Source organism: Syngnathus scovelli, chromosome 3 (assembly GCF_024217435.2).
Source record: "Syngnathus scovelli strain Florida chromosome 3, RoL_Ssco_1.2, whole genome shotgun sequence".
NCBI lineage: Eukaryota > Metazoa > Chordata > Actinopteri > Syngnathiformes > Syngnathidae > Syngnathus > Syngnathus scovelli.
Window position 1 is genome coordinate 22,863,914 of NC_090849.1, and position 24,083 is coordinate 22,887,996.

At 43.8% G+C, this 24,083-nt stretch overlaps 2 protein-coding genes across 5 annotated transcripts; one reads left to right on the forward strand and one right to left on the reverse strand.

The window, feature by feature from the left end:
• Positions 1-254: 254 nt before the first annotated feature.
• Positions 255-19,201, forward strand: LOC125994405 (protein prune homolog 2). 4 transcript variants are annotated; one of them, XM_049763737.2, is made up of 19 exons: positions 257-516; positions 3,092-3,190; positions 3,264-3,466; positions 3,546-3,706; positions 4,096-4,212; positions 4,357-4,445; positions 10,163-10,312; positions 10,444-10,778; positions 10,847-13,864; positions 13,945-14,268; positions 15,007-15,116; positions 15,569-15,913; positions 15,976-16,075; positions 16,271-16,402; positions 16,488-16,574; positions 16,677-16,775; positions 16,939-16,980; positions 17,787-17,819; positions 18,130-19,201. In XM_049763737.2, the coding sequence occupies exons 1-19, from the start codon at positions 478-480 to the stop codon at positions 18,158-18,160; spliced, it is 5,514 nt and encodes a 1,837-aa protein (XP_049619694.1). In that variant the 5' UTR covers positions 257-477; the 3' UTR covers positions 18,161-19,201. The 4 variants fall into 4 exon arrangements, with proteins under 4 accessions (XP_049619696.1, XP_049619694.1, XP_049619697.1 ...); XM_049763739.2 differs by lacking the exon at positions 18,130-19,201 and having other exon boundaries at positions 255-516; positions 17,699-17,804; XM_049763740.2 differs by lacking the exon at positions 16,939-16,980 and having other exon boundaries at positions 258-516; positions 18,130-19,114.
• A 2,195-nt stretch (positions 19,202-21,396) lies between these two features.
• On the reverse strand, positions 21,397-23,408 carry tmem167a (transmembrane protein 167A). The gene is made up of 4 exons (XM_049763763.1): positions 23,294-23,408; positions 22,500-22,609; positions 22,224-22,258; positions 21,397-22,164 (listed from the first exon to the last, which is right to left on the reverse strand). Exons 1-4 carry the CDS (start codon positions 23,294-23,296, stop codon positions 22,094-22,096), a joined length of 219 nt encoding a protein of 72 aa, XP_049619720.1. The 5' UTR covers positions 23,297-23,408; the 3' UTR covers positions 21,397-22,093.
• Between the last annotated feature and the right edge of the window lie 675 nt (positions 23,409-24,083).

The following is a 24,083-nucleotide window of genomic DNA, read 5'->3' on the forward strand; positions in this document are numbered from 1 at the left end:
CTTCCTTCCTTCCTTCCTTCCTTCCTTCCTTCCTTCCTTCCTTCCTTCCTTCCTTCCTTCCTTCCTTCCTTCCTTCCTTCCTTCCTTCCTTCCGTCACCATATGTTTTTAATATATTTTTACTGGCAAAATGACCGACGCGCGTTAGTTTAAAAAAAGAAAAAAAAAAAAGTGACGTCGTAATACACGACGAAGCCTACGCGCTTCTACTTCCGCCACTACAACTAGTGCCGGCCGTCACCTGCAGCCAACCAACCGGCTTCGCGAGAAGGGGCGGTGCCAATCATACACAGCTGCAGAGGGACTGCTGCAGTGCGAGCGTAGCGGGGGGGGGACTCCGCTCCACTCAGCAATACACACACTCATCACACACGCACACACATACACACGCATGGACACGCCACAGAAACGTCCCTAAGTGAATTATTGTTTGTCCTATGTGGAGCTCCACGGTGGGACCGCGCCGACGCAGGCCGACATGGACGACTATCTGCGGAGGGTGGACTGCAGACTCGGGGTGAGTTGCGAGCCTCCCAACATAACAGAAGCCTCCCCTTGTGCGTGCTACAGGCTCCTTTCCTGTTGCTGCACCTGTAGCCACACATGGATAGCACCGTTGCATGGTATGATAGGGACGAAGAAGCTTGTGTACCCCTTCCGTATTGACATCAACAAGTTCAGGCCCCCCTACCCACCCGACACATCCTCCTCTCCTTGCATGCAAGCATTGCACTCGTCAGTGGTACTCAAACTTGGGTCAGCGAGCTGTAGCGTGGGGTCCAAAAAAAAATTGCTATAAATTAAGCTGCATCATTAATCAACACGAAATAAAAACCATAATAAACCATTAATTCCTCTCTATCTTACCTTAGGCAAAGCAGCTATATTTATGTAGCACAAGTTAACTTAATGTGCTTCACGTAATTAAAAAGTACAAAATTTGAAAGCAAAAGAACTCTAGGCATTTAAAAAGCAAGTAGAGAAATCAAAAGTAGCATTCTAAAATCACTGAAAGAGCGTATAGTGCAAGAAAATCATTTTACTCAAAAGTCTGATATTTACCATAAAAGTTGGAACGGAAACCAAATTAGGAACTCGAAATGTATCTACCCTCTTTTTAAGCACCTGCATCTCCGGCTTAGCGACATATCAACCTCCTTTTTTAACAGATTGACAACTTAGAATGTTCAGTTGACCTAAAATACATTATTTTGGAAACGTGGGAAGACTATGAAGGAGTCTTGACCCAGTTTCTCCTGTTTTGTTTTTGTCCTCCATGTATTTGAATGTAAGCGAGGCTAATTTGTGCCATTGCAGGCCTCTCTGTCATTGCTGATGTGCGTGGCCACCATCCAGAGCATCCATACTCCTAATTGCCCTGATTCTTACTCACATCGACTCTTTCTATCTATCTATCGTGTCTCGCTCTGCAGATAAGACAATGTGCTGAGTAGACTTCCAGCATTGTTCCCTTTCGCCCGGAGCCCATCCGATTACGTCTTTAACTCGGGAGGCTTTGCGATAAGCGTGTGAGGAACGGAGAACGTGTGGGCCCTCTGCTCGTCAAGTTCAAGTTCATCCTTGCGAACCTGTCAGGCTCGTTCCAATTAAAACAAAAAAAAAATAAAAACAAAATTAAATAAATAAATATAAATATACAAAAACACTCGGAAGTTGCTGCTTTAGTCCACAATTTACAGCAAAGGCCTCACGCGCCGACTCCATGGCCAAGTTCTTAATGTCAGTCAATTGGCCACGCCCCTTAAAGGCACACGTACAGCATTACAATTTAGGATTTGACCAGTAGGAATTTTTTTTAGACCGATTTTGATATTTGGCACAATTATCCATCCATCCATCCATCCATCCATCCATCCATCCATCCATCCATCCATCCATCCATCCATCCATCCATCCATCCATCCATCCATCCATCCATCCATCCATCCATCCATCCATCCATCCATCCATCCATCCATCCATCCATCCATCCATCCATCCATCCATCCATCCATCCATCCATCCATCCATCCATCCATCCATCCATCCATCCATTCATTTTCTGTCAGCTTGTCGATTCAAATAAACAATTAATGGACTAATATTTAAAAAAATATATATATATATATATATATATATACATATATATAATGAATAAAATATTTTTTTTGGGTCACGTAATGCTTGAAATTTAACAGATGTTTAAACTATTACCTGGTTGGTCACAAACCAAATAAAAGTATCGACTGTCTTGGCTAATCTCAGGTTTTCCAGATTGAACGCTGACACATATGCACACATGCACAGCGAGCAAAAAAGACACTAAGTGGAACGTTTCCCCACTAATGCATCACTTCCTTTCTCTGGTCGACCACTATTGATTCATCTTCCCTCTCGCTCTCTTCTCCATCCTCATCTTCACATTTTCACATATCACATTTCTGCATCCATTTCCCAGCCTTTTGGTCATTAAGTATCTCCACGCGCACTTTCTCACTTGATATATTTTAAAAGCCGAGTCAAACTTCTCAGCCTTCCATCTCGTGACGTCATTCCTCGCTTTGATCGTCATTCCTGTTTCGAACACTTTTGGGCCTTATTCCCTTCTGCCATTTGATGGTAGCATAAACGAGCTTTCTGCATGAGCGTCGTGTCCGCTATCGATCGATTTGTTTTAACACCTGTGCCTTTCGTTTCCATGACAACAATCGGGGTGTGTGTGTGTGTGTGTGTGTGGGGGGGGGGGGGGATACTTATTGGACTGCGGCTTTTCCAATGTGGGCCCCCATGGAAACAGAAAGAAAGCAGGCGTTGTATTTTCACTTGTAGCGGCAGCACTTCATTGCCAAGTCATCTCTTCTCACATAAACTTTTTTTTTCCCCCAAATTGATTTTGCTGCATGTCCCCCCCCCCCCCGATAAAGACCTCAATATTAATGCAGTGTATTGGGTTCACCCAACACATATCAAATCACAGTCAAATATTGAAGAAATGTCAGTATTCAATATCAACCCCCCCCCCACCGACATGATTGTTTACTGAAACTCATCTCCCTTGTGTGTGTGTGCGTGTCTGTGTGTGTCTTTTCCAGGCGTGGAGTGACAAGTGTATCCATGCTGTGCTAGGTGGTCCCGAGGCGGATGTGGACACTGTGGCCGCCACGCTGTGCTTAGCGCTACACCTTAGTCAGGTATACAAGTGTGTGTGTGTGTGTGTGTGTGTCTACATGTTTGTCCTTGACCTCCATGTCTCATTCTCTTCAGAGGGATCCCTCCCTGGGTGTGTGTGTGCCGCTGCTGTGCGGCCGGCGTGGGTCCGCCTCGCTGCCCGCGGAGACCCTGAGCTACCTACGCAAGATCAAAGTGTGCGAGAGCCTCTTACTGTGGAAGGACGACCTGGACCTGATGAAAGTCCATCGGGCAGGAAAACTATCAATCACGCTGATGCGGGACGGCCTGCTGGATGGGTACACGCAAGGGGGAGGGGCAGGGAGGGGGGTGTCTGCACTAATGCATTCAGTGAATGTATGTGTTTATGCACATCAGCTCTGAGAGCCGAGCGTTTGACTCCAGCATCCTGCGAGTGGTCCATCATCAGGATGATGATGATGACTGCAGCCCGGCGTCCGCGGCGATGACGATCGCCAGAGAGCTTCTTCAAGAGGCACCCGAGCGAGTCGGACGGACGCTGAGGGAGAGTCTCGGAGGTGAGAGAGAGGCGCGCTTGCACCCTGGGGGAGGTAATGGGGCGAGGCGGCGCTCAAGAGCAACCAGGAGAAGAAGGTTGTGTGTCTCGGAAAGTTTTAATAACTTATGGCATTACATGCTTTAGATGCTCCTGTTTTTATTTTACCAGTGAAGTTCAAATGAGGCAAGAACCAAATTTGGGTCTTGACTTGAGAGTGATCGGTGCAAACGTGATGGATGGAGCGAAGAGTGAAAACTTGAGAGGAAGATAACAAGCGAGTCAACATGGAAGACTGATAAAACAACACAACTAGTTTTATTCGACATGTCAACAAAAAAGGCCTGTGGGTAGTTTTCAAACAAGAGGCAAAAGTCCTACCAATAAATCTTTTTGCGTGTGTGTCTTCAGAGGCGTTGCGGCTCCAAAGCGAAGCCTTCGTGCTCAAACATGGCCGCCGGTGCTTGCAACTGGATGAGCTGTTGAGACGCTTGGAGCGGTGTAGTGATAGCAAGGGGATGCTAAAAGGTGATTTTTAAATGTTCTTTGTGCCTCTATGCTGTCTCATTTGGAGTGGGGCCCCAAGTATTGGGCGAAATCTATACATCTAATGATGAACGCTGACATCACAGGTAACTTTTAGTCGTCTTGTGTTGTGCTAACGTGGTCAAGGTCTGGAGCACCTGCTGTCCAAGGAGCTCAAGGAGTTCTCGGACGGCGAGACGACCATTGCGCTCACCTCGGTCACAGTAGGTGAGGAGGTAAGCTTCTCCATTTATGAGAAAGGGAGGTGCTTTAATAGCAATCTTCTGGAATAGCATCTTTATCGTTGCCTCGGCGACTACGTGTATCTTATGAGGCTGGAGGACCAAGACGGTTACTTCACGACCGTAAATACATTTGAATACGAATTGAAAAGTATTCAATCACCGGAAGTCATTTTGCAGAATAATAATTGATTAAAACATGATGTTCGTACAATAAATGCATAAAAAATGCATTGATTAATAAAAATATTGATCTAAAGTTAATCTCACTACAAAAATGTATAAATATTAACAAATGAAAAGGAATTTGCATCATAACAAAAAGTGAATAATATATCAATAATTTTGATAAAAATGAATGAATTTAATAAAAATCAGAGAGCAATGGCAAAAAAATCACTTCATTACAATTAGAAATACTGATAAATATAACGATCAAACAAAATAATGATCAAATAAAATAAAACCATCCATTACAATGAAAAAATACTCATATTAATAAATACAAAATATATCAAAACATCTAGCTACAACAATTAATAAATCAAATGTGCCAAGAGACGACCAGTTAGGTTCATGATTTATTCTCCTTTAAAACAGGAAAGAAAAAAAAAATCCCCTTTACAAATCAAACAAACCCCCAAATACGATCATTTTAGTAAAACTTTCAATAACCTTTTGTTTATGCAAAATCGGTGCACCCTGCAATGTTGTGCATTTGGATGAGGCCTGTGAGTTGCAACCAGGTGTCTCCTCCCTACGGATGGATTCAAAAGAGAAAGGAATAAAAGATCCAACACGCACAAAATATTTCCGTTTCCCCCTTCTCCGTGTCTTAATGTGTTCGTCCACACACACGCACACATCCGCCTCCCATGCAAAGCCCATCTGAGTGCGGCTGCCTAGCGCGCGGTATTAGGGCTATGTGTAAAATAAATGATGTCTGTTGCCGGGGGGCTCCAGCTCTGCCTACCCCGGAACACTACCCAACGTCCAAGGAACATTAAACACCCACATCCTCGTTTAGTGAATAAATAACCATTCACGGCTTGTGTGTGTGCGTGCGCTGGACTCTCTGTGCATATTTTAGCATGGAGAGTGGGGCTCCCATTAGAGACTTTATATAGAAGAAATGGCCAACGGCCCAGTGTCATGGTGGGCTGCTAATGACGTGAGAAGATGAGCCCTCCCCCCCCCCACCTTTGCGTGCGTGTCATTTGCAGTGTGTGTATTGATACGTGGTGTTTTAATTGTGTTTGAAAAGAGGGCGCGCCATACGACCGGGTCATTTCCGGAGGTGCGACTTCTTCTGCCTTTAATGGATCTTTGCAGAAAAAGGAAATAAATTACCTTCAATTAGCTGGTAATGGTTTGTGTGTTTGGCGACATGTGTGTGTGTGTGTGTGTGAAGTTTAAGTTCGGTTTGTGGGTAAAGATTTGAACTACAAATGGACATTAGGCTAAATGTCTTTGATTGAGTGGAAAACTTGGGGATTTTGCACAGTGTGGTTCCTCGGGTTGTAGTTTTGGGACCGTGCGATACCAAATACAGTGGATATAAGCGGTGTAACGATTAATCGACAACTCATCGTTTATCAAACGAATCGAAATCAACGGAATTTCAGCTTCTCAATAGTATACCTTGATTTTTGTATAGTCCTCCATAAAATCAAATAGATTACACTACTAGTCAACAGTAAATTTTAACCAAGGTAATTGTCAATTGCTGCCCTATAAAAAGTCTACACACCCCTGTTGAAACATCAGGTTCTTGTAGTATGTGAAATTGAGATCACCATCAAAACTTTTGCCACCACTAGTGTCACCATTGTGCAACCCAATTAAAAAATAAATAAACAACGGACAGAATTGTAGTTGCACAAGTGTGCACACCCTTTTAGAAAAATGGGGACGTGGTTGTGTTCAGAATTAACCAATCACGTACACTGCAGTTTTTGTTCCCAAGGGGCGGCCACACCACTTTTGTGGTCTCTAGTGCGGGCGTGCATCTCGGTTTGTAGATAAAAACTTTATTGATCCATTAGAAGTGCAAGTGAAGAAAGTGGTCTTGGTGATAAGACAATACATACATCACGCAGCGTGAAGCTCAAATCTTAGAGTTGCTGTCAAGTTTGTGTGAAAGTGTGTGCATGTGTGTGTATGCAAATGAGCACAAGCAGATGAAGCATTGTCGGGATGACGACTTGTCATGCTGTGGAATTGATGAACTGTAGGAGGGACAGCGCCCGCAGCCACAAACATGACTTTGTGAGTAATGTCTTGTTTCTTTTTTTTCCCCCTCCAATGTGTTAATATGGACATTTATGCTTTTTGAATACGCTTCCTGTTTGTCACTTCCTCCGGAGACCGCTTTACCTTTTTTCGGGTGTTTAGTCCCAGTTGGTCTTTTGTTGCGGTTTTCACAGCTTTGGATGGCCTCTAATGGCTTGTTTGTTCTCGGTCCTGCGGCCCTTCTGTTTGCTTACGCGCAGCCACTTTTGCCACGATGCTCCTTGCACAAATAATTACGCTGGCTAATGACAGGGCCCGCAGCCACAGCGCTCGCTAAATGCCTTTCTGATGGGAGGCACCAGGAGACAGAAGGTGCAGCGCAGGCCTCCTGGGGACTGATTGAAGAAGAGCACCCTCTCACTTAATTTTTGGGGATATTGAACTGAAAGAGTTCCTCCTCATAACTTTAACAAGATCGTTCATAAGTCATCAAACTTCACTGCCACAGTGAATTTGACAATCTGAAAAATATTCCAGATGAGTCCTAATTGTTCCAAAAATGGCAGATTCTTGAGATGTTTTTGTGGGTCTACTCATGGTTGGCATGCCCACCAAATTTCTCATTGCCAAGTGAAATTGGCTTCAAGGGCTGAATTTCGCGAAAAGTTTGAAACTCCGGACTTGTGGAGTTTGCGTTTTATGGCAAGTCCTCAAAATCGGCTGCCGTGACCATGAGTGCGTTTTTCGGCTTAATTCATATTCCACAAACGCAGTAAATCAGAATGCCGTGTTTAGACCAGTGGGAGAGCCTAGAACATATTGTAAAGAACATTTTTAACTTGACTCCCTGCTTTAATCATCTTAACTTTTTTTTTTTTTTTTAAGTCCTCCTTTTTTTTCATTCCCTCCTCGTAGCATCTTTGGGCTTTTGCGAGCGAATAAACAAAACAAAACATTTGTGGACTCAGCTCGTGCCGGCCCCCCTTCAACAAATCCCCGCGTTGAGCGAATGAAGCATCATCATCAAGAGACTGAAAGATGGACATATGCGCTTGTTTTATGCAAACTCTGCCCCCCCCCCCCCCTCCCCTCCTGCTTCCCTCTAGTGTTGATGTGTGCGCGTTTCAGCGGGGTGGCCTCCGCTGTGAAGGCAGACGCGTATATAAATCTCAGCCGCCTTGATGGATTCATCAGGGTGGCGGAAAAGCGGCGATTGTCTCTCAGCGTTGTGTTGAGTATGCAAAGGGTATGCAAAGAACCTAAATGGCTAAACGCTTGATTAATTCTTTGTCGGCGACAGCGGGAAACGCCCCTTTGGACTGGGTTTGCGCGCCAGCTTATGTGACTTATGATCGGGGCCCGATGTGAGGAACTGTGCACCTGGGGCTGTGCGTGTCGCCGGCGTGGAAAAACACAACACATGCCTGTGGAGTCAAGTGTGTGTGTATGTGGTGTGTGTGTGTAGGGTTAAAAAGTTCCAACAAGTATCAAACAAGTTTTTTTAATATGTATCTGTAAAAATTGTGAGACATTAAATACACACGCAAAATGTCACAAAATTTCCAGTTTTTTTTTTTAATATTTAAAAACTAATATCTAATATCACAGTATTTTGACGTAAAAAATAAAGGTAAAAAAAATGTATAAAAAGTTTAAAACTTTAAAAACACTTAAATGTTGAGTCGCAATAGTTACTGTTTTTATATTTTTTAAATATTAAAAAAAAAGTTTATATCTAATATATCACACCAATATATCACAGTATTTTGACCATACATAATAAAGGTAAACACTGATATATTATTTTTATAATTTCAAATATTACAAGTTGTTGTTTTTCAATATTTTTAAAATGAAAACATGTAAAAATGTTTTTGGCATTTTCACAACAAACTTACCAAATTACAATATTTTACATATTAACATCTACCTTATATTTTTTTTTGACTGATTCAAACCATTGCAACTTCATATCTGACATTTAAACAACTCAACACAGCATTTCAGTCCAGTTTTACATGAATTCAATTTTCAACCTGTCAAAAAAATTATTGCAGCAGTTGACCAATACCTTCGAATACCCCCCCCCACATCCTTCACTTCAAATCACTTGCGGTTTTTGAGGCGGATTAGTGCTAACATGTTGCTAATTTGTAAGGAAGTGCAATCTGTGGAACTAGATGGGTGGCTAATTTACGCCGTTAAGAGCCAAATGGCGGACAGACTGTCTCCCTGCGTGTCATCGCATCCCATCTTTGCACGCTCCATCTTCTCCATGCTCGTGTGTGTGTGTGTGTGTTGTAACTTTAAAGCAACGGTGGGCAACCTGCGGCTCGTGGGCCGTATACAACTTGAATATGTAAGTGCCTGTGGGAAGCCTCATTGCACTCTTCAGGATATCAGTGCTGAGAAATGGCCGCTGTCAGTGAAGTGTATGTACGTGTGTATCATGTGTGCGTTAACGATGGATGGGTCGGATAGCAGCCATATTGGGGAGATGGATGGGGGGAGGGAGGAGTGATGTGCTACCTCATCCTGGCAGGTTAATATTGACACAGCCCGGGTAGAGAGACAGCCTGCAACCCTCATCAATCTCACAAACATGCACACACACAATTTTTTTTTTTTTTTTAGCGGCTACGCTATCTCTCCTTGCCCACACGCGATGGCATTCCACTCTCTTAATTACGTTTCCACTCGCTGTGCATATTTGACGATCTCTCGACAAATCTTAGCTAAAAGCCTGAATTTACAAGTTGGCATTTTTCAGTTTGGTTTTATACTCCAAAAAAGCAAAATCAACAGTTGCATAAGTGAACCAAACAAAATGAGCAAATATTTTTTGGGGTAACTTTTGCTCAACAAACATGCCGATCCGTTACCACGATCTTTCTGCAGTCATTCGTCACCGCAAGAGAATTAGCATAATCTGTGCGCGGCGGCTGTTTTAAGAGCAAACGCTAATTGCCGGCCGATAAATCACGGTGACAGCTTTGTCTATCATTGATGAAGGCCTCCTTTTGCGAGGGAAATCAGATGTGCAGTTGGGGGACTTTGTCGACTGTAACCACAGCAGAAAGCTTATGAATCATTTTTGCACTACTATTATGATTGTTTCTTCTTGCCCTCTGCTTCATAGGTTACTCCGTGTCAAAATGATTCACTTTTTTTTCCAATCTCAGTTTTCTACTGTTTCAGATCAAATTTACAAATAATTCAAGACATTGGTGCTTTGTTTTTTTTTTACACCTTCAAAACATTCCCAGTTTTGACAGAATTCCACATTTTCCACACACAATAAAAACCCAAATCATTTAAGTGAATGAGATGTATGGAAAAAAAAAAATCTATCAAGCTTAAGCGTTCAATAGACAGAAGATATTTTGCATATTTGTTACTAATTTGAGGAACTGAAAGTTTCCACAATGAGCATCTGTGTTTTTGGCTGCTCATGTTGATACTTCTTGATTCTTTCCCAGCACTGGCATAGTTACGAAGAAGCCTTGAAATCCTTCTGCAATCGTCACGCCTATGACGGACTGATGGTTCTCTTGGCCATTGAAGATGCGATTATTCCTCCCCGCCTGCAGGTGGCAGTCTATTCGTCAAATAGTGAATTCCTCAACCAGGTAAAATATCTGCTAACTGCCATTTTTTTTCTGTTCGGACAATATCTTCTAGGTAACGTGGATTTTAAGAAGTTGCCAGATGTTTCAGTAGCATGGTTTCATTGTAGAATATATTTTTTTTAATAATGCAGATCTGCTGTGAGCTAGAGGAGACCACCAGCGTGTCTCTCTCTGGCGAACCAGAAACCAGGGGTGATCTACAGGTCTACCAGGTCCAACTAAATAGCTTCTCGCCTCTGGGCACGTCATTGTTGCTGCTGGAGGAAGAGATCCGTGGCCTCCTCAAGGAGTTTGTGGATCGGCGGAGCTCCATGCTAGCCTGTCGCCCCAGCAGCATGACGTCCTCCACCGAGGGGGTGGCGGGCAGCGTGGAGTTCTCCCAGGGTTCGTCTGGCATCAATGACATGGAAGGCTCAGACACCGAGAGAGCCGAGGGAGCTGCTGGAGATGTGGTCGCAATGGAGAGGTGTGTAAAAGGGGCAATTATCCAAAAAGGCAACGTCGTCCAACCTTGTTCTTTTTGTGTTCCTATAGGGTGGTGCCAGAGGGTGAGAATGATCCAGGAGGAGTCCAAGCAAGTGTGGAGTTGGTGAGCCCCGACAGCGGTATGAACACCATCCGCAGCAGCCGCTCCTCCAAGGAGAGCTCAGTGTTTCTCAGCGATGACAGCCCTGTTGCCGAGATGATTGGGTCAGCGGTGGGTCCCGGGGGCCTCCTGTTGAGGAACCCCTCCCCCCTGGGGCTGTTGTCCCTCTCACCTCCTGCACCGCCCGAGAGGAGGCGGCGTCAGCATTCAAACAAAAAGAGGAATGATCTCTTTGATCAGTTTCATTTTGAGCCGCTCCATCCGCATCACGTCCTCCAGAATTCCGCAGGAAAAACAGACAACGATCAGCAAACGGCGGGGAGCTCCAGCCTCTCAGAATACGAGGAACTAAACACGGTGGATTTCTCTGATCCCAGTTCTTTGGGTGGTCTGGAAAGTAGGCGCTCTTCTTCTGATCCAGACTGTCAAGTCATGGAAATGATGGAAACTGTGGTTCCTCCCACACCGGTCAATAGCCTGGCGGGCGGTCACCCTTCCGGCAGCTGCGGCGCCAGGTTCTTCCCCGAAGACGTGGCAGAGAGGATCAGCGGCCTGCAGCACAAGGACAGCGTCTCGTCGTCCTTGTCCGAGACCTGGGAGGAGCTTGGCTTCGACGCGCCTTCCTCGAATGATGCCTGGAGTAGAACCAGAGGGACAGAGAGTCCTCAGAATCTGGAGGAACTACGGTACAAAGAGTCTGATGGTGAAAAAACAAGTAGGGAAGGGAGGTCACAGAGGGACTGGAGCTTGGAACCACAGCTTAGTTTGATCACCGAACAGACAGAATCATATGAAAACTGGAACCCGGATTCTGAACTTGGTGATCAATGGAACCCCGTTACTGCGGCCGATCTCCAGTTGACGCCACCAGAAGAGGAAGTTGAAAGCAAAGCTGGCGTCTTTGGAGTTAAAGAAACGACTAACCCTAACCCTAACCCTAACCCTAACCCTTCTTCACAGAAGAAGAAAATGATACTCAACACTTTAACGCCAGACACATCGAAGGAGGACAATGATGAAGCACAGGAGAGTAAAGCAGGTAGAGCAATGCAGACGCTGGATTTTTGGACCTATTCGGCACAGAAGGGTTTTCTGAAATCAGATAGCGGAACCACCACTTCATACCCGGAATCGCTTGACATGTGGAATACGACAATCCGAGATGACAGTTTTTCTCCACTCATGACACCTTTATCTGAAGACTCTGGAAACTTCGCTGGGGCGACTCCCAACATGAGAGGAGGAGCTTCCTTGGAAAGCCCTCAGGGATTCTCCTATGGAGGCATGGAAATGTGGAACACAACCATACAAGAAGACAGCTCTTCATCCGCAAGCCCAGAAGCACCTGGGAATGGGAAAGACCATAGTCACCCTGATTTAGTGGACGGAAGGGAGACTGCAACCAAAAAGCAGGATAGCGAAGCAGAAAGAGGAGAACGAGAAAAGGATATCGGACCGATGGGTCAAAAGCAGAGTGTCAAAATAGTAATAGACGGAGAAGAAGGCGGACGGTCAGATCCAGTAGGGAATCTTCCTGTTCCTCGCATGGTCATCTCCACTTCAGACTACGACAATGTAGGAGGCTGCAGTTGGAGCATTTCAACTTCTCCTGAGATTGACTGCGGTCCTGTCGTAGATACGATACAACTGGAAGAGCAGTCCAGCCCATTCGTAGCCGTGACCAAACCCGCAGAAGACAAAACGCAATCCGACGGAAGCGGTTCAGATAAAATCTTTCATTTTGAGGAGCAGGGTGACTCGAGTTCAGCTGAGAAAACAGTCGAGGTTCATTCTCCATTTCTTCTGGTTGACAACTGTCAGGCATTTTTAGAGGATCAGCAGTCAAATTTAGTGGAAAGTTGTGAATATCCAATCCAGAATAAAGACTCTTTATCTCAAAGCCCTGATAGTTCGGCGAGTCTTGCGTCTAGTAAACCCAAAAGTTCTGGACCAGCGTCACCACCATTGACTCTCGCTGATAATCAAAGCCAAGAATGTTCCATGAAAGAGGCAATGTCTCTCAGCCCCAGTTCTGGTGTTGACGAAGAGACACTCAAATTGAGCCCGGGCAGTCGAGACGAACTGAGGTCCAATTCAGACGGGGATTCGTCATCGTGCCTTGAAATGGAGTACATTATCGTTCCAGGAACATTAAAGTCTCCCAAAGACACCGAAGGGTCATCAAAAGGATCTCGGAAGCCCATGGAAACGTTTCACATGCTTTCCTATGCCGTTTCCGTGCTGAAAGCTCAGAATCAGAAGACGACAGAGCAAAGTGGACAGATCCAGAATGATCATTCGACCGGCGAGGAGCAAAGTCTTACCCAAGTTTTCCAGTCAGAGTCAAGACCATTGTCTGGAAGTGAAACACAATTGGAACAAGGGTCCTATGAAGATAAATCCAACGTCTTTGGCAGAAGTATGTCACCTTCATTGAGACACCCATCGGATCACTTCCTCAAAACCAGAGAGGAGGTTTACGTCCACTCTCAAATCTCCATGGAGGATTCGGGTTCAGACAGTGGCCACTCACCCGTCAACTCATCTACACCCCATCCCAACTTACAAGTCTGGGGGGATTCGTTACCGAGACGAGACACATCGCAATCATCGTGCAATAGCTCCGCCATCTCTCACACGAGCTCCTTGGTTAGTACGCCCGCCAGTGAATCGGGCGTACCGAGCGACAAGGCCCTTGGATTACCGTTTTCTGGAGATTTGATGGAGGAGGAAAATGATGAAGAGGGGCCAGAGGAAGAACCGACAAGGGTGCAAAGGTCTCACGATCTGTTGAGTTTTACAGAGGAGCTCGTTCAATGTTCTTCACTTCCACCAAACAGCGACCCATTCCAAGGTGATTCACTGGATTATTATGATGGACAAACTGAAAGGGCTGATGATTGCTTGCTTGAGCACCACCAGGTAGATCTTTGGGCCTCTCACCAAAACCGTTCTCAGAATTTAGGGTAAGTGACTAAACCAAGTTTCAGTTGTGTGTGTGGGTTGTTTGTATGACAATTTGACTTGTCCGTCCCTCATTTACCAGATGCCAAAATATGACATCACAACTTTTACCCCATCCGGCCAATCCGAGAGCTACGAACCAGTGGACAACGCTTCAAGGTTCACCTCAGAGCGGTTACAATTACCACCATGTTGACCAAAGGACAGAAAACCAGGAAGGTCCCGAACCAGCGAGGAACACGTCAGACGTCTACGCCGAATTTTCAACTCAAGTCCCTCATGCGGACTTTGTAGTCGAGCGGGACGAAAGCTACTTTGAACCTTGTCACGCTCAATACGAGGACCCGGTGCGGGAGGATTGCGTCCAGTATGTGCCTGAGGGATACGCCCACTTTCTCATGTCCAGGTTAGTTGTGCCTTATATAATATTTGAGAAAAAAAAAGGCATTTTGGAATTTTATTTTTATCATTAGTGTTTTTATCAGTCTTAGTAGTATTATTTCCTGGGGACTCAATATTAAGAATAATTCTCAGTACAATTTTACTGGAACTTGCAATACTGTGTATTGTTATATATTTTTTTGTTCATCCCATGCATCTTTGTTTGTGTGTGTGTGTGTGTGTGTGGCGCAGTTTTAATGATGGCTCCTCATTAACAGTTGCATCACTCGGCCCCCGCTTTGTAATTCTGATGAATTGCCCCCTCCCCTTTGGGGTACGCAGCCCTCCCTTGTCTTTGTTTGTGTGCCTGTGTGTGTGTCTGTCAGTGTTGTGGTCATGTGACACAGTTGCAAAGAAGCTACTCCATGCTAAGGTAGGTGTGTAAATAAGATGCGAGTGTGTGTCCACGTTTCTTATGTGAACTCCGCTATTGTTGACACAAATTATGGTAATGAGTCACGGGGGTGGGGCGGGGGGTCTATGTTGAAAGGGGATAGAGAGTGGGGGGTAGTACGGGTAACACTGGTCCGTATTGTTCCCTTCATCCCACACGTGCAGCTTGTCTTGAAAACTTACTTTATTCCTTTAAACATGTCGCTGTGTTATGTTTGTGCTCTTTTGCGGTGTCTTTTTGTGCATCCTGGACATGGCTGATAGCGCTGATTGCATATGTCATGGATGGCGTTTGTGTACCTCGGAACAGGCGAGAGCCCCAGGAGGATCGGCCGGCAGAAGTGACGGGGACAACGATGATGATGATGATGAGGAGGAGGACATCCAGTGAGGAAGCTGAGACTGTAGAGCACGGGGAAGGTAAAAAAACAACACCACAAAGTAAATGACCTGCTTGTACGGAGCGAAAACTATGTAAAATTGTGTTACTGTCACTTTAAGGAACAGTGTATGTCTTCCTTCCTTCCTTCCTTCCTTCCTTCCTTCCTTCCTTCCTTCCTTCCGTCCTTCCGTTCGTTCGTTCGTTCGTTCGTTCGTTCGTTCGTTCGTTCGTTCGTTCGTTCGTTCTTTCTTTCTTTCTTTCTTTCTTTCTTTCTTTCTTTCTTTCTTTCTTTCTTTCTTTCTTTCTTTCTTTCTTTCTTTCTTTCTTTCTTTCTTTCTTTCTTTCTTTCTTTCTTTCTTTCTTTCTTTCTTTCTTTCTTTCTTTCTTTCTTTCTTTCTTTCTCTCTTACTTTCTCTCTCCCTCCCTCCCTTGCTTCCTCCCTTCCTTCAATTAAGAAAAAAAAAATGTTCTCTACTATACCCTGTGGCAGACCCTGCCTCATCCGCGGACGTGTCGGGGGGCTCCAGTCAGAGGCGTAAGTTGACGGCGCCGCCCATGAACGTGTCGCTGGAGCGCAGCGAAGGCTCCCTGCTCTCCGAGGACGTCCTGGACACGGACGACGAGGATGCGGCTCTCGACACCGGAGATGACCTGGACGTGGACATCGAGGAGCTGGACACGTCCGAAGAGGAGCGCGATCCGCCCGTCCCTCCGGACGGAGTTAGCGAGGGGCTCGAGGACGGCCGGCTGTGGAGGAGTGTCGTGATTGGCGAGCAGGAGCATCGCATCGATATGAAGTGCATTGAGGCCTACAAGAGGGTCATCTCTCATGGAGGTATAGACGCCCGTCTATTTGTTTCCTCTTGACTGGTGTAACCCCCGTCATTCACGTGGCAGGTTATTACGCCGAGCGCAACGCCATCATCGTTTTTGCAGCCTGCTTCCTGCCTGATAGCGACTGTGACAGTTACAACTATGTCATGGAAAATCTCTTCTTGTAAGTAAAAATCCTTGACTTGCATTTCATTGTGAGCCAGCTTCAGATAGGCCACCGCTTGAGTGAAGTGTGTGTGTGTGTGTGTGTGGGGGGGGGAAGCCACATGTGCCGATGCAGTTTTCAGAACTGAAACACACGCATCCAAACTTAGAACACTTCCATGGAGCTGCGACTCCACCGTCTTCTTATGCGCAGGTACGTCATAAGCACCTTGGAGCTGATGGTGGCAGAGGACTACATGATTGTCTACCTGAACGGCGCCACACCTCGCCGCAGGATGCCTGGCTTCACATGGATGAAGAAGTGCTACCAGATGATTGACAGGAGGTCACTCTTCATTTTTTTTTTTTTTTTTTCATAATGTGGTTTTAATGTATTATTGATCCCTTCCTTCCGACTACTCTTCTTTCAGGCTGAAGAAGAACCTGAAGATGTTCATCATCGTCCATCCTTCCTGGTTCATCAGAACACTCTTAGGCATCACCAGACCCTTCATAAGGTTCATTGCATTTATCTGTCCCAATTTTCATTCGATTAACGGCGGGTGAATACACATTAGTCGATATTAACTTGAATGTCCAACATTGTGTTTTGTGTTCAGCTCCAAGTTCTGCAGTAAAATCAAGTACGTGGGCAGCCTGCAGGAGCTGGGACGCATCATCCCCATGGAATACGTCCACATTCCGCCCAGCATCGTCAAGTGAGTTTTCTGAGGCCCACCGGCACGGGTTAACACACCAACTGAACATACATTCTGTAGAAAACTTGTGTGCGGTTGCTCGCAAGAAACAAAAAAACATTTGGTTGGTTCACTTCAAATCACTTTTGTCTGTTGAGCTTGATTTTCCATGTCCCCTTACAAGGTATGACCAACAGAGGGCGGCACACACATTTACTTGCATGAGGTAAAAAGCTCCGAGCCTGAAACTGTACTAACCATCTGATACGGCCTGACGCCGACTCATTCGCTTTTCTAAGGTCCACTTTGTGGCTTTAACTCCTTCGCTGCTCATTTGATGGTTTGTACATTAGTCGCAAATTGCCCTCGTTGTGTTTTCTTTGCCGGGGGTTGAAAGTTAGTCTTCAATGCATATGCATGTATGAGCATTCATGTCAAACCAGTGTCAAATGGTCTTAAGGTGTTTTGCATCATGGTTTGTGATATATCTATTCATTAATTTAGGAAACTATTTCGGTAGGCTTGGCAATTAAGTCTGCTTACTTTAATGTCCTCACATGTGGAAAAGGAGAACCACAGTCACCTTTTATTTATTTATTTTTTTAATTGGCGGGAGGAAAGGAATAAACTCATGCAGGAGCTGCTGTCAACTACAGCTCACGCCCAGACACTCAAATGCAGAGTTTGCCCCACCAGGACACGGACACTCGCGTTAGTGTCAACAAAGTATCACGCCAGGCAACCTTTTGGACTTCTTGAATGATTCCTTTCAATTGTTCCTTGTAATATTTCACTAATTTTCTCAATTTCACCTTCTTGTTCTGAACTAATCCCTCATTGCTTGTCTAGCGTTTTTCCTTTGTTTCTTTTATCCCATCCTAAATGTAAAAAAAATTAAAAAATACTCTTTGCTGTTCCCTCCTCATGTGGGACGGTGGACACAGGCTACTCATTGAAGTGTCTCCAAAAGCAACCCCCAGCCCACCTCATTAACTTGTCTTCTCTGCCCTCTATTGCAACGTCACACACCAGGCTGGACACAGATTTAAAGGACGCCTCAGGAAAGTAAGTCTGCACAAGCCATCCCAAAACAAATGACATTTACCTATTTATTGAAGTATAAGAAAAACGTATTGGAAAAAAAATCTTGTGAAAAATGAGACCATAATAGCAGTCAATTTTTGAACAAGTGTCTCAAATATCAAAACATTTTGCTATAGAGTCATTTTCATATTCGAAGTAATCATAAATCAAGAAAAACAACGTGTAGCAGTAAAAATGGCAGGTGTTGAGCGCCACCTAGGGCCCAAATGTACACGTGCTGGTGTATCTTAACACCCTTGTCATATCTCTTTTGTTTCCTGGTGTCTGTCAGGTCCGACAGAAAGAGAAGTTTGGCCATTTGACAAAACCAGAGCTCCACTTGAGGCTGCTCGTCTTCCCGTGAGAAGGGAAGAGGTTGCGGCGAGGCGCTCGGAAAACACCGCATCACTGTCGGAGACAAAAGTGCTCTCCAGACTGCACTCAAAGAGGTTTACATCGGAATCCATTAATTACCACTGTATCCACCACTTGACTAATATGCCTTTTCTTTCACGATACTGTATCGGTAGCATTTTGGACCATTAATAACCTCTCATGCATCAACAGCCGTGGAGTCGGAGTTTACAAAAAATTCAACATACAATAAATCTCTGTACTGTACTTGTCGACAAACTGATACAAGTCAACATTGGTTGAAATCAGGGGTATGACAATTGCAAGTAATCGAAAGAAACCATTTATGAGAATATCTCAAAAAAGGGACAAACTAATAAAAGAAATATCACCGTAATGACGCTATACAGTTATGGTGTAATGATACATATATTGGATTAAAATGTACTATACAAGTACAAATATATTATCAGTATGAACAATAATAATATTATATATATATATATATATATATATATATATATATATATATATATATATATATATATATATATATATATATATATTATTATATTATCAGCATCATATAGACATTATAATGGCTATGTAACGGCATTTTTGTCCCACCCCGGATTTGAACGTAGCCACTCTGTCGTCAATCTCAAAACCGGCTTTCTCTACTAATCCGTTCCATCACTGTGAAAGTCGTCGAGGTAGCAAGATAGCACTTGAATGTGTTTGCGGTGACTTACTTGTGCATGCCTTCTGCTTGTGTGTGTGTGTGTGTATGCGTGTGTGTGCGTGTGTGTGAGAGAGAAGCGCTGGTGATATATTGTTGACAAAGTCTTGTGTGTGTGTTCCACATTTTTATTTGTAATTCTGCCTTCATCTTCTTACAGTAAAATAAAGAAAGGAATACTCGGCCCGTGTCTAAACTTTTAATGTTTTTAATTAAACATTAAATTAAATGAAAAAAATAAAACTCATGTGTTGAACAAGTGCGATATCCAGAGGAGTTGCCCGTTTCCTATGTGTTTTTGGATGTATTGGTTCGGAACACTGACACACTTGCGGAGGTCTTTGGTTAAGGTCAACAACTGCTCCAACGCGTCCTGCTCGCCCCTCATGATGGCCAAGCAGCGGCAAGCCTTCTCCGGGCTGTCGTCGTCATCATCATAGTCGATCCAGGTGTTGCGGCTGAAGCTACTCGGGGTGAGATTCCGGCCCACCTTGAGGCAAAACATAGAGGGTGGCCAACAGGGCGGCCACCTTGAGGCAAAACCTTTGGTGTTGTCCCCTCAAGCTCATCCTCAAAATGACAGAACAATAATTATGAAATCATAAAATAGTAAATTCACAGTTTTAAAAATTGCATTAGTCTATATTTTTATGTCTTTGTATTGTAGAGAATATTCTGAAAATAATTATTTGAAGTGCAATAATTTTTTTACCAACTTTACAGATTTACACAAACGATAGTATTTATTTACCTAAGGCGACGAAGGTACGTACTCCTCTATGTGTTACGTTTAGACGTCTGATTGTTTTTTTTTTTCTTTATATTACGCCTGCACATTACGGAAACCACACAAAACTTTACAGAATCTTAAATTTGGTCCACACAAAAGGCGCACCATACTAAAAGGCGCACCTTCGTTTTTTGAGAAAATTAAAGGCTTTTAAGTGCGCCTTATGGTGCGGGAAATATGGTATTTTATATTTTCATAATTTATTAAAAACATTTTGATTTGAATATAATTTTGTTTTTTTTTAAATTATTAAATTATTACATGTATTGTTTAATTTTCTAATACTAAGTTAAAAATAAACTGGCAGAAAACATATATTTATGTGCAAATTTGAATTAATACGATAAATGACCTCTTTATTTTAACATCTAATAAGTAGTTCGGGCGCATTGAAAAACGGATCATTGCCGCCCCCTTGTGTTTAATTGAAGCATCAGCAACAACGGTAAAAGGCTCATCGGCTGGTCAGTTATTAGTTCTAACACAACATGTTGGCAGAAAATTATAACGAGAACGTCATCATTAAATCATTTCATTACTTTACTTGTAAAGTACTGGAAATCCCCGCTTATTGTCTCTGCTGCATATTAATGATGCTGTTGCTGACGTCATTTGACTTCTCACGGAAAAGCCGCACAATTACGCACCAAAGGGGCACAAATTGCACAACTGAGTATTGTGCAAAATATGTTTTCTCTTGATGAGTGACTCGTTAGGTTATGCAGTGTGGTTAGACCCACATGGAATTCTCTTTGCTTTGGTTTATTTAACAATAAACTTCAACAGGGAGTGGCAAAAAAAAAAAAAAAACTCTTTGAGGCAAGCACACTTGGTTCTTTTTGGAAGAAATATTCACTCAAAATACAGAGTCCTAAAAAACAAAAATCCAGGTTTGCCATTTTAAGTTTTGTGGTCAGTCAGGGTGTCTCCTTCTTTGACCAGAGACATGTTTTGAGCATCACCCAAACCTTTTTCATGTGGGAGGAATTAGAAGCGTCTAGAGACCTCTAGATGTTGGAAACCAAATGGGATCCACCATTTAGTTAGTTTTTTATGCTGGTCTCGCTAGTGTCACCAGCATTGGCCGATGAAAACGTCCTTATCTTTTCCCTTTCATCAACAGAGACATTAAGGTGCTTCCTTGACATGAGTATCTCCGCTGACCCAAGATAGAAACAGACGTCTGAGAGCATCCCGCTTCTCCTGCGCCCGTGTGGCGGCCTGATAAATCGAGACTTTGCCGGCAGGCATCACTTGAACTCGACCTGGCAGGGCCTGAAATGAACGTGGGCCAACACGGCTCCCTAACAAGGCACGGAACACGGAAGGGGGTGACGGGATACGGACACTCAACAGGTAGCAGACTACGGAAGGTGAGTGAGTCAACAAGTTGTCCTCTTTATTTAGACCTCGGCGTGACACGGGCAAGCGGAAATGATTTATCTTCGGTTATCTGTTTAAAGTTCACTTGCAGTTGACGGAAGCAAGAATGCTGCAATTTGAAGACCGAATAAGGAAGTAAAGGCAATACTATATAGATTAGGACATTACTACATTTCAAATCTTCTTGAACTTTTATTTGCTGCTTCATATGGTCATTTGCCTGCCTTAAAGAAAATATATATAATGTGCTTGCTGCTGCTCTGGACGCTTAAAAAAAGAGAAGGTACAACTAATGCGTGGCCCCGACTTTATTCTGTCTGCTTAAGTACATTGCTATTGGAAAATTAAAAAGAAACAGCAACTTTCCATGGAATTACCATTTCATGCTGACGCCGTTCTCCTGCTTCTCTTGTGTTGGATCTCATTTGTTTGAAGAGTATGAGCATAAGATGTGGTCGCTATCCGCTAACAGTCGGAGACACGTTTGAGTGTCGACAGGAAACTCACATGAGAGGTTATCACAAAAGCCCCTCTTCGCTGCAACGAGCAAAAGAGATTTACACTTGAATCGTTCTCCATAGTCCACTCGAGTCTTCTGTGGATTAGATACGGTGATTTCTTCAATCGTCAACGGGTGGGGCGGGGTGATGTTAATCAGACACACCTTCAAGCCCAACCCATCGACAAAGGCTGTCGGACGATATGAAACATGTAAATGAGGAAAACCCAATCGCTACTTTTTTTTTTCGGCAACTGTTTGAGACATTTGAATGACAGACATTGATTTACAAACATGGATTTTCAACCGGACGGTGTCCCACCCACAATAATGGAACAGGGCCAGAGCTGCATGTCCGCACATACTCTGGTTTCTGGCTGCAAAAAGCGAGGGAGGGCAGTTTCCAACAGCTACTGGAGTTCTTGCCACGATCGCTGTCATTGTCCACAATGTTCTTGTTGTTGCCATTTCCTTCGTCCGATTTCGGATGCCTACTGTAGGAATAGTATACTAAATGCCATGATGAGACAGCAGCAGGCCACCCAAGGACTCTTCCGTTCACCTGAAGCACAGGAATCATATCAAGATCACTCCACTTAAACCTGACAAATATTGTCTCACCTATTCTCGCACATTTCCAGAAGATCCCCAGAAGCCTGAAAGATAAAGTCACATTTTCACTCTGCAACCAGGACAAAGATACCGGAAAAGAGGCCTTGACATGGAATGCATGCGGGAGATAATCTGAATTTAATTCAGATAAACTACGAGTGGGATGATCCAGTGAACACAAAGATAATGTCACCAAACTTGGAAGCTGATTCATGCACTGCTACTGGACGTAAACATCAAGCTGTAGTCCACAGATTGTTAAAGCTGCAAATGAAGCACACATACCCGGTTTTATTCTTGTCCAGCAGGCTGGGAGCCATCGCTCTGACGTAGGCACACGTACATATCAGGAGAAGAATCACCGTGAGCAGTGACTGGAAGTTGAAAATGGCTGACTGCAAAATGAAGAAAATGATTCAGTTCCAAATGTGTTGGAACACATGCCACAAAAGGTGAGCTGCAGCAACACAAGATTTATTTTCCTCGGTTAGCAATGCATTCAATTTCCATCTAGAAGGAGTGGGTGAGAAATTTGAACTTAACCTGCTGCTTGCACATCAATAGTTCCTTGAAAACCAGAAATGTTACTGTACTAAAAGTGTCAGGTTCAAGTTATGTTATTCTAGGAACTTGTTTTTGTGTCAGCACATGCAATTGATCATTTGATTTATTCAAATGAGGCACCATGGTGCAAGTGATGTGATGGAAGCGTCCTCAATGGGACCATTGCATCTACGTGGCACAGAACACATGCAACCCAGACGAGAAAAATCAAGTTAGAAATATATAATCCATGATAATAAGTGACGACGAGTTACAAAGTGGCAATTATCGATAGATCGGTCACGGTTAAATCAGAACTGCAAATTAGCCATTTACTTTTATTTAATGGCTAACCATTTAGCATCATAGCTACGTTAGCCAGCTGCTCCAGTTCAAATCCGTCCATTTACGCATATAATGCATTATTTAGTGTCTTAATAGGACTAAATCAAGAACCTGGTTCCGGCTGGACGCTTTAAATAAAAAAAAAAGTAATAATTAACGAATGTATGCGTTCTGCACAAAAATATGCTTACCATTTTGACGGTACGTCAACGCCTCATATAACTTCCGGTCTTGAAGCGCTTGCGTACAGTGACGTAATTACGCTATGCGTGCAAAATCTAGGTTGCTGATTGGCTGGCAGCCTAACCAAAACAATAGTTGATAGTTACAGCTTGAATGAACAGGGAAACAAGCGTTCAGTAAATTTCATTTTCATAAAGCCTTCGATCGGACATTGCAGTGTGCTAATAACCGTAAGTATGTTTTTACGGCTAGCATAAAGCAAACATCGGGACATTATTTTGTGATATTATTCAATCTCTGTGCAGCGACGCACTTCATTTGATGTCATGTACCGTACAGCCAAAGTAAGACACAGGCGCATAATATGACTTCCCTAGTGCTGCAAATTTTTTGCAAAGTGGTTACAAGAACACGCAAAAAGCGCTTGAGGTGTGCAGGAGAGGAGGGAAGAGAACTTTTCTGCACACCTCAAGCGCATTTTGGTTTTTGGGTGTTCTGCTGAGGTGCAGTGGGGAGACACTTTCAAAACCTCACTGGACACATTTTAATTGCAGAGTAAAATTTAAAAGGCTAATCCAAAGTGAGCTGACAACACAATTCCCACGACAAAAGAAATCAATTGTCTTATATAAGGCTGTGGATGGGGAATATCTTGCTTCTCCGAATCTGTCATTATCAATTTTGGCAAGCCCTTGCTCGCTTTGCACTTACGGAACCTAGCATTGTGTTTTGCTCCGTTTATAATATTGATAAGACAACTAATAAACAAAAGACAACAGGATGAAAGGGTCAAAGGTC